The 18,068-nt window shown below is 47.0% G+C and overlaps 1 protein-coding gene across 5 annotated transcripts in view; it reads left to right on the top strand.

Moving 5' to 3' along the window:
* Positions 1–17,479, top strand: part of GBF1 (golgi brefeldin A resistant guanine nucleotide exchange factor 1) — a 102,504-nt gene extending 85,025 nt beyond the window's left edge. For 3 of the 5 annotated variants that reach the window (XM_048069029.2, XM_067000433.1, XM_067000434.1), the window contains 20 exons: positions 513–595; positions 2,200–2,436; positions 3,350–3,443; positions 5,084–5,260; positions 5,764–5,828; positions 5,950–6,073; positions 6,683–6,754; positions 8,157–8,251; positions 8,706–8,859; positions 9,082–9,304; positions 10,907–11,070; positions 11,370–11,616; positions 12,018–12,217; positions 12,673–12,823; positions 13,178–13,308; positions 14,045–14,146; positions 14,692–14,805; positions 15,020–15,197; positions 15,391–15,528; positions 15,823–17,479. In XM_048069029.2, coding sequence (XP_047924986.2) covers positions 513–595; positions 2,200–2,436; positions 3,350–3,443; positions 5,084–5,260; positions 5,764–5,828; positions 5,950–6,073; positions 6,683–6,754; positions 8,157–8,251; positions 8,706–8,859; positions 9,082–9,304; positions 10,907–11,070; positions 11,370–11,616; positions 12,018–12,217; positions 12,673–12,823; positions 13,178–13,308; positions 14,045–14,146; positions 14,692–14,805; positions 15,020–15,197; positions 15,391–15,528; positions 15,823–16,109 — 3,036 coding nt within the window. In that variant the 3' untranslated portion in view covers positions 16,110–17,479. The remainder of the gene's footprint in view (positions 1–512; positions 596–2,199; positions 2,437–3,349; positions 3,444–5,083; positions 5,261–5,763; positions 5,829–5,949; positions 6,074–6,682; positions 6,755–8,156; positions 8,252–8,705; positions 8,860–9,081; positions 9,305–10,906; positions 11,071–11,369; positions 11,617–12,017; positions 12,218–12,672; positions 12,824–13,177; positions 13,309–14,044; positions 14,147–14,691; positions 14,806–15,019; positions 15,198–15,390; positions 15,529–15,822) is intronic. The other 2 variants (XM_048069030.2, XM_048069031.2) reach the window with 1 other exon arrangement.
* Positions 17,480–18,068: the final 589 nt, after the last annotated feature.

The raw sequence follows: 18,068 nt of genomic DNA, 5'->3' as shown, positions 1-18,068 counted from the left end.
TGGCATTCATGACTCATATGCAATAAGCTGGTGTGCAGCACTGAGGTTGAGTACAGTTGGAGAGGAAGGCTGGGGGTGAAGGACAGTCTGAAGAAATGCTAAGCTTAGCAGACAACATGCCAATTTAGTCAAGGTGCCTCTTTATTTTAACATACTGTATCCTAAGACATAGGTAAGAATGAGAAGATTGTTGAACTGCTGGGGGCTTTGAGAGAGGTCAAGTCCTTTGAGTGTCAGTGCACTGGTACAGACCTGTCATTCTGATGTCCAGCCTCAGCTAAGCATGTGTTCTGTTTGCTCACACTGAAAGAATAGAGATAGGACGGGCTGGTGCACACTTCAGTGCCACTAAGAATAGCATTTTGTCTTTGAACTTTGAGGCTGCATGTTGAAGAGCACGGCCAAATCTGCTACTGATCCCATGGAAAGCAAGTGGAGAACTGAATGCAGCCAAGCAGTTCAAGGTGGAGATACTAGGAGAGTTATATTGGTGTTACTTTTTTTCACCACAGGAGTTTCGGAAGAACCTGAAAGGTGTGAATGGAGGCAAAGACTTTGAACAGGACATATTGGAAGACATGTACCATGCCATCAAGTAAGAATCAACCTGTCATCTCCTTGTATGCAGAGAGCAAACTAGAGTTGTTTGGTCTGTGAGAACTCCAGAGAGCTCTGAAAGGAGGCTCACTGATGATGTTTGTTTCAAACCACCTTCCAGCTCCATATGGGGCTGGAGTAACAAGCCTGTCATAGTAATTGCAGTGGATTTGTATCTTTGGATTCCTGCCATGGTATTTTAATCCACAGAGCTTTAGCTAATGTTAAAAAAATACATCTTATACCAATATGGAAAAGAATGTCTGAGCACAAGTGAAATGCTTTATCTAAGAAGCCTCTGTCCTCCCGGCCAGGCCTTTAGGATTCTTCAGAACTTTTTATGCAGTGCCAGAGCTAGCAATTCATCCCAAGGACAGTATTGTTGCTATGACATAACATATTCAGGTGTCAGTTTAATATTTCATTTCAAAAGCTTTTGAGGTTTTCATATGAAGTTGCTGTGTGCACCCAATCTCTTCTGCCACCCCAGAAGTTTTTGGCACTCTCCCAGTAATCGGGGAGAACTTTTGGTGGCCGAGGCCCTTTTGGGCGTGGACTAGCTGTGGGTGGGGAGTTTCAGCAGTAGCTCAGAAATCTGCCTTATCAGTAAATCCAGACACTGCCGACTTGAAGCTGAGAGGATTACGTTTCTGAGGAGACAAGATGTGACTCTGAATCTCAGCTGGTTTCAGTCTGCAGTTGCAGGCAGTGGCTCATGCTGGAAGCAGGGCAGTGTGCTTGACTTCCCTTTTGAGCCCACTTCAGGAAGGTGGGAATGCTGCCTGTACTGAATATCTAGATATTCTTCGAGACATGACTCAAGCTTTCAAATAGAGCTCTAGTTTTGATTAGTGTCTCCCCGAGGGTGTTCTTAATGTCTTTTTAGTAGTACCCTGAGAATTTTCTTCTTATCTTTCATTGATGTAGTGCCTCTCTTCCAGTCTATTCCTATCTATCCTCCCTTCACCGGATACTTTAACTTTTTCAGTATGTTTGATGGCTAAAACAATTGATACCTCATTTCAGAATTGCTCCATCTCAAAGAGATTGCCACAGTGTCATAGTTGAGACTGGGGGACAGTTTGTTTTCTTTGTATTTATTATCTGGGGGCGGGGAACAGGCTGTAATCTGTACATAATAATACATTTGAATATTTGCATTATTCTTATACATAGATACTCGTGCTTATTCTTGACTGCAATGGTATAACAGTTTTTTATCTGATAATAATGAGATGTGCTGAGTGCTCTAAGGGGGTGGGGGTGAAGCTGTGCTAGTGTGCTGTCCAAAGTTTTCCATCATTTAACTCTAGTATATATTGTATTTTCCACCTGTAGTATTAGGTAGCTGCTGGTTCAGTAGTGTCCTTACACAGTAGTTACTAAGTGCTCCTGGGAGACACTGCACTTTATATCAAAGGTATTGGAGAGAGGGGCAAGGGAAGCAGGCAGGTCTCAGAAAATAGAATGTTTCAGGAGCTGGCAAAATCACTTCAGAGTAGGTATCACTTAGCTTTGGGACCATGTAGCAAAAGGCACTGTGTAAATGTTAGGTTTGGCTCAGAATTAAAAATTCAACCTTTCTGCCTGCCTTCCTTGTAGAAATGATGAGATAGTGATGCCAGAAGAACAGACGGGCCTGGTGAAGGAAAACTATATCTGGAATGTCCTGCTACATCGTGGTGCCACTGATGAGGGAATATTTCTCCATGTGCCTCCTGGAAGCTATGATCATGATCTCTTTACCATGACATGGGGGCCAACCATTGCAGCACTTTCTTATGTTTTTGACAAGAGCTTAGAAGAAACAATCATCCAGAAGGCTATCTCTGGTTTCAGGTAACTCTTGCATTCATGAAACCCAGAACAGTTAGTGCGACCATTGCCTCACATCTGCCTGCTAGGCAGGTCACAGTGAATACCATCTGTTACGAGCAATTGAAGAGCTTTTTATTGTGACCTACACTCTTGTAGTTTTCTAGCATTTGTATTGATTCATCCCATCTCTACCTTTCTTGGTGCCACTCACTGTTTGGTTTGACTGCTGTGTTACAATAAATCAAAGTGCTTTGGGGTATGTATTTTTAAATTCCAGTGCTTAGAAGTGAGCAGAAAATATCACTCCTACTTTGCACCGTGATGCTGACAAAATCCTTGTATATTGGTAAAACCTGCCTATGAGGCCATAGCCATGGCTGGATAAGATGGGGAACCTTTTTTTTTTCCTCTTTTCTTCTTTTGTATCTTTTTAATTTCCCAGATGATCAGTATTTTAAAATCTTGCTATCTGTGAGAAACTGTTTTGTAATGATCTGTGATGGTGCTTGCATTCAGACCAAACCATGCCTTAAGTGCAGCTTTAAAGCTCTGTTAATATGCTACTGTAGCCATGATCTCTTGGAAACTAAACCTTCAACACTACTGCAAATGTCAGCAACTTTTTATGTCAAGACATGAAATTAGGTGTATTGGCTCAGCTGCAGCTGGTACGTCTGTTTGGACTTTCTTCTTGAAAGCGATCCTTGCATATCACAGACAAATATCAGGATTCCAGGATCTGAGGATGATTGTGATTATCTGATGGTTAAGAGTAGATTTTATACATGAGTAGACTTTATACATTTATATTATGAGTGTGTGGAGAGGAGGGTCTAAAACATCGACAAAGAGGCTATCTGATTTGCTGTCCTGTAGAGAGACTTCTCTCTGCTAAGCTATTACATTCTCTTCTGTTTTCTTCTTCTTCCTCCAGGAAATGTGCAATGATTTCTGCTCACTATGGCCTTAGTGATGTTTTTGACAATCTCATAATTTCTCTCTGCAAGTTTACAGCCCTCAGCAGCGAGGTAAGTTTGCAAGGAGGGGAAAGAAGTATGGCTTTTAGTATATTGGAGCTCTCTTCCTCAACAGGCTTCAGACTGTTTTTTGATAGATAGTGTGTGGGAACCATGCTTTGTGCTAAGAAGATGACAGCAATTCTTTTCTAAGGTCAGAACTTGCAAAGAAACCCACAGCATTGCTCTGAGAACCTGTGCAAGATCCACAGTGAGCAGAATAGAACTGCAAAATCACCACCACCACCACCACACACACCACAAAAAAAATAAAAATAAAGGCAGGGTCTGGAAGAAGATCGCTCAAGACAGAAAGCATGGGTCTGAAATGACCAAGACAAGTGATCTTTGAAATCCCTTAAAGGGATATCTGAAAAAGAACAGTCCTACAAATTAGTTCAGTTAATGGAATTAGGCTGTTCTAAAATCATACATTCTTTTTATTGGGAAATTGTGTTGTCTGGCCTGGCTGTTTTATATCCCTTGCATCTTGGCGTTGGTAGCAGTGAAAGAGTACTAGACTGACGATTAGAAGACAAAAAAAAAAAAAGCCTGAGCAATGGGGTTGCTTTAGATCCCCCCTTCCTCTGCAGCTCACAACAGTAGAGATGCAATACTTAATCCTCTCCAAGCATACCAAACCTTGAGACTACCAACAGATAACACAAGCAGAGGAATGTCTGCCATTAAACAACTGTTTGACGCAGATTCGTACAGTAGAAGCAACTACACCAAGCCTTCAGAGGCACCAGCTATTGCCAGCTGCATCCCATCTAGTTGGGAGACTGGAATCTAGAGCAGTCCTGGGTCTGTGTAAATTAAGAAAGTATGTCTTTTGGTGATGTTGTAGAATCAGGGAATTCTGGATTTGAAGAGAGCTGGGAGTTCTTATCTTTGGCTAGATTCCAACTACACCAATTACTTTCTGCTGCCCTAAATTCCTGTAGGGCTTGGAGACAGTAGTGGAATATGACAACTGAACAAATATTTGAGAGAGAGTCTGGTGGAAGGGGAAAAGGAGGGGCCGTCTTCAGGGGTTGAGGAGACAAAACAAAAAGCAACCATTAGAAAGCAAGAGAAGAACAGCAAAGTGTCACTTAGCTGCTAGTCCTTCCTGAGACAGATCGCCCTGGTGATCAGGTATCCTCTCTGAGCACCGCAATTACTATGCATGTTTGGTTGAAAGAAGAGGAATAGAAAGGAATATGGAGGGGATTAACTTGGCAGTAACTAGTGGTAAGAGTAACTTTGTAAGTCAGTAGCAGTTTTGGTCATAGTTTGCACCTCTGATGATAACGATTGCCTCCAGGGGAGTGATGATAATTTTTGTAGAAGGCTTTGATCCTGGAATGAGTTCCTATAGCCCAATAAATTAAAGTTAGTGAGTTTTCAGCAAGCGCTTTCAAAATGCTCAGTATCATTGCTGTTCTTGAAGAGCTTGTGTCTGAGTGCCCCTGTGATTCAGCTTGTGTCAGGTAAGCCACCTTGTCTTTGTTTTTGTGCAAAGCAAATGTAAGCTGAGGAGTTAGTTATCCACAGCTCTGTACAAAGAATTGTTGTCTTTTCTGTAGCCAAATCTGAACAGTCTGCCCTAATTTCTGTTGAAAAAGAAACATCTCTTGCCGACTACCACCCCCTCTTCTTTCCTGCAGTCTATTGAGAACCTGCCGACTGTTTTTGGAAGTAATCCCAAGGCCCATATTGCAGCAAAGACTGTGTTTCATTTGGCCCATCGCCACGGTGACATTCTGCGGGAGGGCTGGAAAAACATCATGGAGGCCATGCTTCAGCTTTTCCGAGCAGAACTGCTGCCCAAGGCCATGGTGGAGGTAATAATAGCCAGCTCGTGGGTAATTGAAGACCCAGGGAGTGGGAAGCTGGCTTTTCATAGAACCAGTTCAGAGAGGAGGAAATCTCTCTTGCAAAGGCCTGGGTTTGGTAAAGCGTGTGCTGAGCCTTCAAATCGTGTAATGTTCAAGTTACATGCAGGCTCCAGCTTGTTTCACAGTGTTTCATTTTTTCTAATTTTATCTTTTGTGGTATTTGAGAAATTCCAGTATTTGTTTTACTTGACCAAATTTTGAATGTTGTATGGAAGAGGGGACACACTGTAGGCATGAAGTATTCAAGTACAGCATTTGCGTTGCCAGATGGGGGAGACAAGTCATTGTACAGGTAGGGGTTGAAGAGCTGAGGCTGTTTGAGTGTGGTGAGTTGGCTGAGGATGGTGAGTGTGGTGTTACGTCATCAAGTGAAACATTACAGGGGTAACAAAAACAGGCTACAAAGAAGTAGACGACTGAATGTATACATCTTTTGGCCTGTCTTCCAGGTCGAAGATTTTGTGGATCCCAATGGCAAAATCTATCTGCAACGTGAGGAGACACCATCTAACCGGTGAGTGGTGCAGGTAGCTCAGGCAGTCGTCTTTTTGTTTTCTCCCTCAATGCTGGAGGAATAATACTGCATGATTTTTTGTTTTGTTTTCTCACTGATGCTGGTGTCTTCCAATTTGCAGTGGTGAATCTACAGTGCTGAGTTTTGTTAGTTGGCTCACCCTTAGTGGGACGGAGCAATCTGGTATGAGAGGGCCATCAACGGAGACACAGGAGGCAAAACGAGCAGCTCTTGAATGCATAAAGGTAATGTACAGGCTATAAAAGAACGAGCTTTTGTTTGTGGTGACAATGCTGTGTGGATAACAGGCAACAGAAACATTAAATACGCATGCTTCTGGGCAATACGGCAGGTTCCAGAGGACTTGGAAATTACAAGAAACTACAGAGGAGTGTAATTGTATTGCCAGCTAAAGGGTCTTATGTGCTGTGCTGTACAAACGTGCTAGCATGAAAATAGGAACAGTTTCACACAAGGAACTGGGATCTGCCCTTGGCGTCTTAATCTGATAATTAAGTACAAATGTATAAACTCTCAAATAACTAATCTTTTCCAAGACAGTCTGAAAGCACATGTTGCCAACAAAATCTGAGTTGGGGGGTTGATCAATCTGTAGGCAGAGGCTTCTTTTTAAGAGGCAAAGAGTTATGTGTTAAAATATGTCTAGCACAGATCAGGTCTGTTAGGGTAATTGCTGTTCAAGTAGTGAGCTAGCTGGCAGCAGTTTTCCTTCAGGTAATTGTGTTGAAGTCACTCTCAATACCTATTGTGGGAGCAAGTTGTGGTTTTGGAGGATCTGTTTGTATGTCTTCCACGTTGTCTAGACTTACCATCCTCTTTTCTATCTTTTGCAGCAATGTGATCCTGAGAAGTTGATCACAGAAAGCAAATTCCTCCAACTTGAATCCCTCCAGGAGCTGATGAAGGTGAGAAAGATACTGGGCAAAGGACTGGACTGGTGGTGGAGCAAGTATGCTGTGAGCGATCATGGATGTGTGCTCTGTACTCACGTAGCTCCTCTGTCCTCAGAGGATGTCTTGAGCCTATTTTGGATATGAAACCAGCCATTAGTTTGGTTTTTACGTGTAACTTCTGTGCAGGCAGACACAATTTCTTTAGCAGCAGAGGGAGACATTAAATTGTGGAATGCATTTTGAAAGCCTTTAGAAGATTACGGGAAGTGTTTGAAAGTATTTGTAGCTCTATGTAGGAACTGAAACTGTAGACTGTGCTTTTTCACACCTTTTCTGGTGTGCCGTGTGCTTAATGAGAACATTGTAAAATGCCAGTTTAGAGACAAGAGTTGATCAGAAATACTTGACTGTGTGCCCTTAGGTAGAGTGAAACCTGGCTGTGGTGGGAGATGTAACAAGGCTGGGCTCACTAGCCTTTGGGCTGGACAAGCTCATCTCCCTGGGCGAGGATGGTAGTAACTGGTAGTAACTCCTCAGGTTGTTGTGGAGTTTGAGACCACTCCAGGGTGTGGAACAAATGTGCCAGCTGCTCACTGGAAGCCTTTTGATGTGTAGCAGAGAAACCACTTCCAACAGCAAATAGCACAGTGCAAGCCCTGCAGCGGTGCTGTGCAGGCTAGCAGTGTGTGCTCCCTGATTCTATGGCTCCTTAATGTGCAAGTGTCTTCTGCAGGCTGCTGTGATGGCAGTTCACTAGCTTCATCAATAGGATCCATGACACTACTGGGACTGGTCCTAAAACAGAGGAAAGATTTATTTATCAAGGCTTTCTTCAGAGGTTCAGAGAATAGGTATTGAGTTTCAAAATAAAAATGACAAACAAGTAAAACCCAAAGAACGGTACTTAAAACAGCTTAAGTGGAACTTCTTGCTTGGATTGCACAAAGACCAGTATGTTGCTGGCCCACGTGGGGAAGTAGTGGCTGAGTTTTCATGTGCCATCTCAGAACATTTTGTTCTTACTGTTACTATGTCAGGAATTCTCCCTTTGTAGGCAAGTTGGTGGCTTGAGAGGAACACCTCCAGTATTTGTAGTCATTCCTGCGTATGTCTACCTTTTCTGTGCTTCACATACACTTAGCAAGAAGCTGCTGGCTTTCAGAATTCTTCCCCATCTGGGAGACTTTGTCAGAATTTAACATTCTTTAAATTCGTATTACATCTTGCCTAATAAAATAGGATTTCCCATATACTTAGCTTGACCCCTGACCTCCAATGCATTTTTGATGGGCTGTGCATGACCTCCCCAGATACTGGAGTGCTGTTTTGTCCAGACTTGAAGCATTCTGTTAGTCCTCACTGGTCCTCCTGTTTTGAGGAGCTGCGAGTCACAAATGTTTCTTGGCTTTTCTAGGCTCTAATCTCTGTGACTCCTGATGAGGAGACATATGACGAAGAGGATGCTGCCTTCTGCTTGGAGATGCTTCTGAGAATTGTGCTAGAGAATAGGTATGACCTTGAAATACATTCAGATTCACTGTAAATGTCCCTGCTTTACTGCAGCTGCTGCCTGGGTCTAGGGAATGAGTTCCTTATGTGCTTGATTTGCCAACTGAAGCAGCATGTGGCTGTAATTTCAGGGCTTAGCAATTCTATCCTAGCATATGCAAACGTAGGTACTATTCACCCATGAATTACTGCTTGATATCCTGAGATATGGAGAACATAAACTGAACTCTGGAGGGAGAATTCTCCCACCTGATTGCTTTGAGAGTAATGAAGTAAATAAGAAACTTCACAGCTTTGTTGTTTCTCTGTGCTTGTTCTTATAGTTCTCTGCTGGAGCTTTTCATTAAAGTGATGAAGTAGCAGGTTGTGAGGAGTTCTGGGGGAAGAAATAGCTGGATCCTGCTTGTCTCATCTCCTTTCACCCTACCCTTTTCCTCTTCCTTGTTGTGGCTAGGGACCGTGTGACGTGTGTCTGGCAAACTGTCCGAGACCACCTCTATCATCTCTGTGTCCATGCGATGGAGTTCTGCTTCTTGGTGGAGAGGGCAGTGGTGGGGCTGCTGAGGCTGGCAATTCGGCTCCTTCGTCGGGAAGAAATCAGTGCACAGGTAAGGGATTTTTTGAAGGTCAGTTGCTGGTTTTTTTTTTGTGGCTACACCTGGCAAAACAGGAAACCAGTCACTGTTGGATGGACACATATTTAGGCTGTCCGTGCTGCAGGTAACAACAAACAGCACTTGCAAGTAGCCCTAAATAAGTGAGGTGGACTTAGCTGGAGAAGGGAGTGTAAACAATAGGGTCTGTTGTTCTTTGTCTCCTTCTGTGGCTAGGTTCTCCTCTCATTACGTATCCTGCTCATGATGAAGCCAAATGTGTTGTGCAGAGTTAGCCATGAGGTTGCCTACGGCCTCCATGAACTGCTGAAAACCAACGCTGCCAACATTCACTCTGGGGATGACTGGTACACGCTCTTCACCCTCCTGGAGTGTATTGGGTCTGGGGTGAAGCCACCTGCAGCCCTGCAGGTTACAGCAAGGGCAGATAACGACACAGGTAAGACAGGCCAGCTTTTGCTAGGAAATCTGATGCCTGCCTGCCAGATAAGCAGCTGCTTCCTCAGGCTTTTCAATTAGCAAAGGGGACTGCAAGAAAACAAAGCTGATATTAAACTACATTAGGAAGATTAAAGACCAGCACCTGCTGTTCACTCCTACCCATGGTCTGTCCCTGTCTATACTCTGCCATCTCTTCATGCTCTGAGCAGCAGTCCAGGTGCTAGTCCCTGGGGGAGCAGTGGGAGGAAAACTGATAGTGGTTGTAGCAGCCCTAGAAGGTCTTTGCTCTGCCCCAAGGAACGTTTGCTGGTGCTTGTGGTCTGGTGCCATGGCTAATACAGACTTAATCTCTCATCTGGGTGTGTAATGTATACCCAGCTGTTGTTCCTGTTTTGTGGGACTGATTCCATTCTGTCCCTTCTTTTAAGGATCTCGTAAACGGAATTGTTATTTAAACTTCTATTTCCAAATCCATTTGTGTTCATAGTGCCTGAGTCATGCCCGCAAGACCAACCCAATGTTCCCCTCTTCTCTCGACTGTGCTAGAAGACTGTCTTTTCAGCAAACTGTTCCCGTTCCACTTCAGCCAGCTGGCAGTGTATTTCAGGCTGACAGCTTCAGACTTTTAAAGCAAACATCAAAAAAAGGACTTTCCTAGAAGACTTTGTTTTCCTCACTGCTTTTTCTAGAACTTCATTGCTAAGTCCTGATGCATTATGCTAAACCGCTTGGGAAAAACTGATCTTACAAAATCCCTGTGGCCTTTGCCTTCTGGGGCTAATACTAGGTTGTTTTCTCCCACCTCTTTTTTACTGCTTCTGTCTTTGCTGCTTGAGCAAACTACTTGACTGTGACACCTTGCAAATCAAAGCATTTACCTCCTGAAAGTGTCTGGTATGTTGTGTTCACAGCAAGTCTTTCTCTGTGCTGGTAGGTTTCTAGATAATGTTGAATGATCAAGAACATATTTTTTTTTCTTAAAATAACGTTTATGTCAATGCCTTAAATTTGGCCCTTGCAAGGATTTCTGTGCTTTGGACACGTGAAATTTAAAGTTATCCTGAAGTTCAGAGCAGTTATATCTGACAGGTGTGGAACATGCTTAAGAGGATTGTTGTCTGTAAGAAATACTTCACCCATATTAGCGTGGAGCTGTCTGACTGACCTCAGAGGCCCCATGTGAGTCGTGTCATTCTGCGTTGCACTTTTGGAGTTGCTTTGGCTGAACCTAGCACCTCCAGTAGTTCTTAAAACGTGTGGCACATCTGATTCTCCTCCCAGGCCCAAAGCATCAGACTCTGCCCTTTTAAATCCAGGGTCAAGTTGATAAGCAACTTAGTGGAGGATGGGGAGTCCCCTTCCTCTGAAGGGGAAAGCCAGGTGTACCTGCAGGGAGGAAACATTGCCCAAGATCTGTTTCCTGTTGTCTCCTGTGCATGTTCCTGTCACAGTTGTTCTTTCCCAGGAGAAGAGCCCTGGCCCAGATTCTTCCAGGGCCCACGGGTGGTTGTAGGCTGATGGTGATCTGGATTGCTTCTCCCTTACCCGCAGCTGCTCTTCCAAGTTCATTCTCTTAAAACCCATACCTTTTGTCTTCAAGGTGCACAGTCGGACAGTGAGGTCTCCTCCTCCTATCATCCAAACGACATGAGCCTGGATCGTGGCTACACTTCTGACTCAGAGGTGTACACAGACCATGGGAAGCCAGGGAAGATGCATCGCTCAGTGACAGATGTGGATATGATGAACAGTGGCTGGCTAGTGGTGAGTAACCAAGGGGCTTCTGGTGCCTTAAGAAGACTGATTTTGGCGTGGTTTTGAGAAGAGCATGTGGTAGAGAGAGAAGGAGTAAGACAGTAGAAAGTACAAATAAGGGGAGTGGAGTGTAAAGGGAGGATGGGGAGGAGATGCAGCCACAGCAGAAAGCTAGCAGGCAAATGTGGATGAAAGGGAAAAGGGTGCTACAGAAATGACATTACCTGTTCATTTCAGAAGAAAGGCCCTTTTGGCAAGTGTGCTTATTACACTAACCTTTCCTACTACCCTCTTGCTGTACCCTGCAGGTGGGGAAAGATGACATTGACACCTCCAAACCCAGTGCTGGGCTCAACAGGCTGGGGCCGTCTCCTCTTGTCAACCAGTACAGCCTGACTGTGGGGCTGGATCTGGGCCCGCATGACACAAAATCTCTCATGAAGTGCGTGGAGTCTCTGTCTTTCATCGTGCGAGATGCTGCCCATGTGACACCCGAGAACTTCGAGCTCTGTGTCAAAACCATCCGCATCTTTGTGGAGGCGAGCTTGAATGGGGGTAAGGTGGCCTTTGATTTGATTTGAGGTGGCCAGGCAGTGTGAAGGGAAGTGTGAAGTACTTTTGGGGAGTGAGTCCTCAGCCCCCAGAATACGTTCCGCTGTGAGAAAAGTTTCCTGGCTCCTGCTGACAGCAGGGAGCATATTCTTATCCGTCACTGGGGTATAGGGGAGACCTGCGGCTAATGTGAAGGTAGCAGTATCAGCAGGAGTCGTGACTTCCTGTTGTTGCGGAATGCTGTTCCTGAAGGGCACTGGGAACCTCTTGAAGTGGGTAGCTGTCATTTCACAGGACAGAACCCTCCACTGGGGATATCAAAAGGTGGCTGCTGCATGCACTGAATAGCAGAACCTTTTGTGGTGGAGTGTGTATATGGTATGTTGCCACCTTTCACTTTTTAGGCTACAAGTCCCAGGAGAAGAGGGGAAAGAGCCACAGGCACGATAGTAAATCCAGTCGGTTAAAAAAAAAGCCAAAGGAGAGCTCCACACGACGATCACGGGCCTTGAGCCAGCACCAGGCCCACACACACAGTGATGAGGACGAGGATGAGAGCATCCCTGCCAGCTACCACACTGTGTCTTTACAGGTTAGTCAGGACGTAAGTATAGCAAGGATTTCCTCCTCTCCTTTCCCATACTCAGGGCCTTGTTAAGGAGTCACTGGGATGCTTCAGGAGGGGAAGGGAGGCTGCATCCTGGGTTAGTGGACACTGAGTAGCAAAAGGTAGGTCCGGTGGCAGTGTGTAGTTCTGCAGTGAGAGGGGAAGACTGCAGTTTGGACAGGCAAAAGCAGAAGAGCAGTGGAAAGCCAGGAGGGTGGGTGCCTGGAACTGAGTCACTGTAGAAGGTACGATAAATGTGGATCAAGGGCATTTGGAGACGTGAGGTTTATGTGGGAGATAGTGTGGAGTCTGACAGGGCACGTGAGCTTGTGGAGAGAGGAGAGCCCACGAAAAGGAGATCCTCTTAGCATTGGTTCAGGGAAGAGTAGAGACCAGGTTTGATTGAAGAATTTAAGTACCATGTGTTATTTAATGTGATGCTTGACTTGCAGCTCCTGGACCTCATGCACACCTTGCACACGCGAGCGGCTACCATCTACAGCTCCTGGGCAGAGGAGCAACGCCATCTAGAGACTGCAGGGAGGAAAATCGAAGCAGATTCCCGAACACTGTGGTCCAACTGCTGGTGTCCTTTGCTACAGGGTAAAGTCATCCCCTTGTGATGAGAGTGAGCAAAGAGACTTCCAATATAAGGCAGCACTCAGGACATTTGAGGAGCCTGGAGTTAACTGCAGAAAGCAGGCAGAGGCTGTTTTTAGGGTCTGCTGTAATTGGATTAAGAACTTGGGTCAGATTCAGGAAGGTATCTTTAGCATGAGTTAGCTGCCAGCTTACTTCTAGACCTGACAGTAGATTCCAAGTCTGTGACCTGGAACAAGTATAATCCCTCCCCCTGCCCCAGAGTGTTTGGTCTTCATTAACCTTTTCACCTTAGGCTGGGGGAGTGGGAATGAGATACTTTCTCTGTGGGCTCTACACTGCATTCTTCTCTCGCAGGTATTGCCTGGCTGTGCTGTGATGCCCGACGTCAGGTACGGATGCAGGCACTCACTTATTTGCAGCGGGCCCTCCTGGTACATGACCTGCAGGCCTTGGATGCCCTGGAGTGGGAGTCCTGCTTCAACAAGGTAACCTCCTGGCTGGGTTGGGCATGCAGGCAGGACAGTGCTGTCATGAAGAGCAGAGCTCTGTAGGATTGGCAGAATGGTGTCGTACTTCATCACCGTCTTGTTGAGCAGTCTGTTCACTGTAATAGACAAGTCTTTCCCTACTTTGCTCCTGTGAAAAGTTCCTCTTGGCTTAGGCTTCTGATAGAGCCTCTTGGAAATCAGTCCACACACTTCATAGAATCACAGAATTATAGAATAGTTGGGGTTGGAAGGGATCCTAAAGATCATCTAAATGCACCCCCTCTGCCATGGATGGGGACACCTTCCACTAGATCGTGTTGCTCAAAGCCCTGTTCAACCTGACCGTGAACACCTCCAGGGATGGGGCATCCACAGCTTCTTTGGGCAACCTGTTCCAGTTCCTCACCATCTTCATAGTAAAGAATTTCTTCCTTATATCAAATCTAAATCTACCCTCTTTTAGTTTAAAGCCATTATTCGTCCTATCACTACAGTCCGTGATAAAGAGCCCCCCCCCTCCAGCTTTCCTGTGGGCCCCCTTTAGGCATTAGAAAGATGTTATAAGGTCTCCCTGGAGCCTTCTCTTCTCCAGGCTGAAGTTTCCATCTCTCACTGCTTCTCCCACGCTCTTTGTCTATAAACCAGTCCCAAAAGTCAGCTCCTTCTTTGAGGTTGCTTGTGAAAATCTCATCAGTCGTTTTTCAACTAAAAAATGTCAATGTCTGTCCAACAGGTGCTGTTTCCTCTGCTAACCAAGCTCCTCGAGAACATCAGCCCGGCTGATGTTGGTGGGATGGAAGAGACTAGGATGAGAGCCTCAACGCTGCTCTCCAAGGTGAGCTTGCTTCTACTGTCTGAAAGCTCAGGGGAGACCATGTGCATCAAGAGGACCAAATTGTTTGCTTCTCAGCATCTCTGACCTGGATGGGTGGTGTTTTGCTAGTCTGACAGTCTGTAGTGCTGAGTTTCTCCACCACCTTCTCCTGTTGGGACTTGCCTTCTTTCCAGAACAGTCTCCATGACTCTGGAAAAGCTGTCAGGAAGGAGTTTGTGACTTTATGAACAATGAAGTATTTCAGCTCAACATTAGTTGAAGGCAGTCTGTTCCAGTGGTGGAATGATGCATGTCAAAAGTGTAAGCCAGAAGGGCTGGAAGAGGTGGTGATTTAGACTTGAGCAATGGTCTCAGGCATCACAGTCAAGACCTACTCCTCTGCTTATGCAGCTCAGAAAGGAGGCCCCTGGTATCCATGGGCTTGGCCTGTGCGTGCTCCTGGCCTACGACAAGGAGAGGGAGTTCTGAATTTGCACAATAAGCTTGTCAAGCCCTGAGCAGCAGCCCTGATACTGCTTGGTGACAGTAGTTGTGTTCTTTTCTAGGTGTTCCTACAGCATCTTTCCCCGTTGCTCTCACTGACCACTTTTGCTGCCCTGTGGCTGACAATCCTGGACTTCATGGACAAATACATGCATGCTGGCTCCAGTGACTTACTGGTAAGGTGCTGAAAGTGATGCTGCAGTGCTTTGAGCAACCATTCATGGTCTTTAACCTTTTAAGGCTTTTTTAGCCTTTTAACCCTTCCAAAACCATTTTGTTCCATGGTGTTTCCCTTTGGCCTGTTTCCAGTGTGGCCCATCAGCTGTTTTGGGCCTCTGTTCATTGCTGTATGTCCCACCTCTGTGTCCTGACGAGTGTCTCTGATTACAGCTGGAGGCCATCCCAGAATCTCTGAAGAATATGCTGCTTGTAATGGATACGGCTGGGATATTCCACAGTGCTGACTCACGGACGGGATACTCGGATCTCTGGGAGATCACCTGGGAGAGGATTGACTGCTTCTTACCGAGGCTTCGAGATGAGCTCTTCAAACAGACCGTCATCCAAGGTACAAGGGGATGAGAAACGTTAAAAGACAGGTCTTGGGCCCAGCGCTTGCACCTTGTTGAACCTAGCTGCCCTAGTGCCTGGATGGTGCTGAGATGATAGGGGCAGAGCTTGGCATGAGGAGGGCAAACGGAGGGTAGGCAAAAGGAAGGAGCAGACTGGCGTGTGGTCTCACTCTGTGTTTGTTTTCCTAGATCCTGTCCCCAGCATGCCAATGGAGCAACACCCTCAGAAATCAATAGCATCTGCCCTGCCCCCTTCTCCTGTGGGGGATGTGAGGTCAGCCACCCACGCAGGACCTTTGGAGAAGCCCTGTGAAATGGGTGCCACTGGTGAGTCCATGCATTTGTTTTTCCTTGCTTTGGCGTGAACTAGAGTAGCCAGTTGTCTTGTGCTGCTGATCCTGCTTCTAAATGGATTGGTTGCGGCCTTCTTGCTGAGGTTACTGGGGGCAGAGGCTGGGGCAGAATGCCTGTGATTGGCACCTGCTTCTCAAGGGCCCTTTATGAAGGCACGTGGATGGGGAAAGTCCGAAAAGGTCCTTGAGCTGACCCTTAGCCTGGCTTGGCTTTGCTTTGTCAAGGCCCCCTGTGTAAGGCTATGTTTTTGTCTCTTCCTTTTTCCAGAGTCTGAGAGAGCCACTGCACCTGCATCACCCACCATCAGCACCTCTGCCTCTCCTTCTTTCACAGCATCAGCTCCAGCCAAGGCAAGCCCCGTTGCAGACGTACCTCCTACAACAGCACAGCCACCACTCATCCTGCAGCCCCTTGCCTCCCCCCTGCAGGTTGGGGTGCCACCTATGACTCTGCCAATCATTCTCAATCCAGCCCTAATAGAAGCCACCTCTCCTGTTCCTCTCTTAGCTACTCCACGGCCCACTGACCCCATGACAACCTCTGAAGTCAATTAGCTTGAGGGTGTGCAAGAACTGTCCGCTGAGGAAGCTCTGGGTAGAGGATGCTGGCCAAACGTTCTCTGGTAGCGAGCATGTTTGTTTTAGAAGATGATGCTAACCTGAGCAGAAGGGCAGCTGCTGCAGTCCCCGGAGCACATCACATTTGTTCCCTTCTTGTGGCAACTGCCCCAAAACCCCTGACTGCAGCCTTCTTGGTGTCCAGTTCCACTGACCAGTTCCTTCCTGCCTTCACAATCTCAGGGACCAGGCAACACCCCCACCCAGCAGCCTGGGACCAAGCTGCCACCACGTCATCTGGCGAAGAGGGAAAAATCCTTGATGTAACACCAGAGAGGGGCAGCGCTATGAGACCGCCTCTCAGATGGTTCAGTCCAGTCCCTGGACAGTTCCCCAGCTGTTCCCTACCTTTCCTGCCCACGCTTCTGGTCGCACTGCTTTATTTGGGCTCTGGGCATGCCTGGGCTCAGCAGGTTGAGAATTTTGCCTAGATGATTGCTTGCAGCGTAGTTCCCAGCTTGCGATGTAGGGCTTCTTGTCTGCTGTAGCCACATGCTTTCCTTCTGCAGCGTGGATCACAGCAATCCCCTAACCAGGTAGGGAGCAGGGCAGCCTGGTAGGCACAGCACTGTCTTCCCCACCTCGTCCTGCAAACATAATCAGGCTTTCTGTATGGAGGGAGCAAATTCAGAGGGCCCTGCCTAGTTAAGCAGATGAGAGGGAAAGGCAGAGCCCTGTGAGCTGAGAGCAGAGCACTGTGGCCATCTCTCAAACAGCGTTTGGGGAGCTTCTCCCCTTGGGGTGCACAGCAGTGCTGTGTTTTCTACCACTTGCTGCGTTGGCCTCTTAGTGTCCAGCCCCAGGGCTGTCCCCTCCTCTTCAGCTGGAGAAGGCGCTGGGATCTGTGGCACCTGCTGGTAGAGGAGCAGCTTTCTCTTGGAAGCTCCTGCCAAGATTGTACCCTCCTGCATCTTCTGGTTGTCGGGCGCCCGCCTCCTTCTCCACCTAGGGTGTTCCTGCAACTGAAGTCAGCACACAGTCCCTGGTAGTCATTCCCGTGCTTCTGCCGTGCCGCAGGGGTGTCCTGCTCTTCCATCGCCTTGTGCCCAATGCAGAGCTGGCTGCCTGGCAAGCACTGCATCTCAGTTCTTCCTCCTCTAAATTGGTTGGCTAAATTCTCAGTAATACCAGCTTCAGAAATCCCACTGGTGACTGGGAGGGGCGTGGGCGCTGACTCCAACCCAGTGTGTGCTGTACTGAGAGGAACCTAAGGTTGGGGTGGCAGTACAGCCAGTGTACATATGGAGTAAATGGCTTACGAATCCAATGGACTTTTTACAGTGTAATAAATACATCCTGTAAATGAACGTTCCAGTGTTGCGCTCCTTTCCTGTTGCGGTTCTGTGGCCCAGAGCTCTGGGAAGAGTGGAGAGTTTAATTTTTACGGTGCTGTGCCCTTCTGCCCTGGCTCAATGCACCAACGCTTCCAGCAGCGTGCTCCGTCCATGGGACTTGCTCTGACTGCTGGGCGGCTCAGCCGGGAGGCTGCGGTGGAGGCTGGGGCCGCCCAGAGTGGGGCAGGAATGGTTCCACCAAGGTCAAGGCAGAGCTGTAACAACTAAGGCTGCTCTTGCTTTCGTGGCAGCACACTGGTGTCAGCTGTAAGATCTCCGGTGTAATGGTGCGTGCTCATGCACAGCCAGGACTGAGGACAGAAATGAGGGCTGAAGAGCAGATGCCCTGCGGCGTCTCGGCACGCAGCCAGAACACAGACCTCGGTGGCAGTGTGGCTCACTTCAAGGAAAGAAGCCTTTTCCCTCTGATGAGGAAGAAATCCTTATTTCCACTGACAGGACTCTGACTTGGTGAGGGCATGAGATCCTGGAGCCTTCCAGGGCTATTCCTTGTCATGGATGTGGGCAGCCACAGGTACTTCCATCCTGATGTTTTCTGCTC

Source organism: Anser cygnoides, chromosome 7 (assembly GCF_040182565.1).
Source record: "Anser cygnoides isolate HZ-2024a breed goose chromosome 7, Taihu_goose_T2T_genome, whole genome shotgun sequence".
Classification (NCBI taxonomy): Eukaryota; Metazoa; Chordata; class Aves; order Anseriformes; family Anatidae; genus Anser; species Anser cygnoides.
The sequence above is the reverse complement of the archived record's forward strand: the minus strand, read 5'-3'. Positions and strand labels throughout refer to the sequence as shown.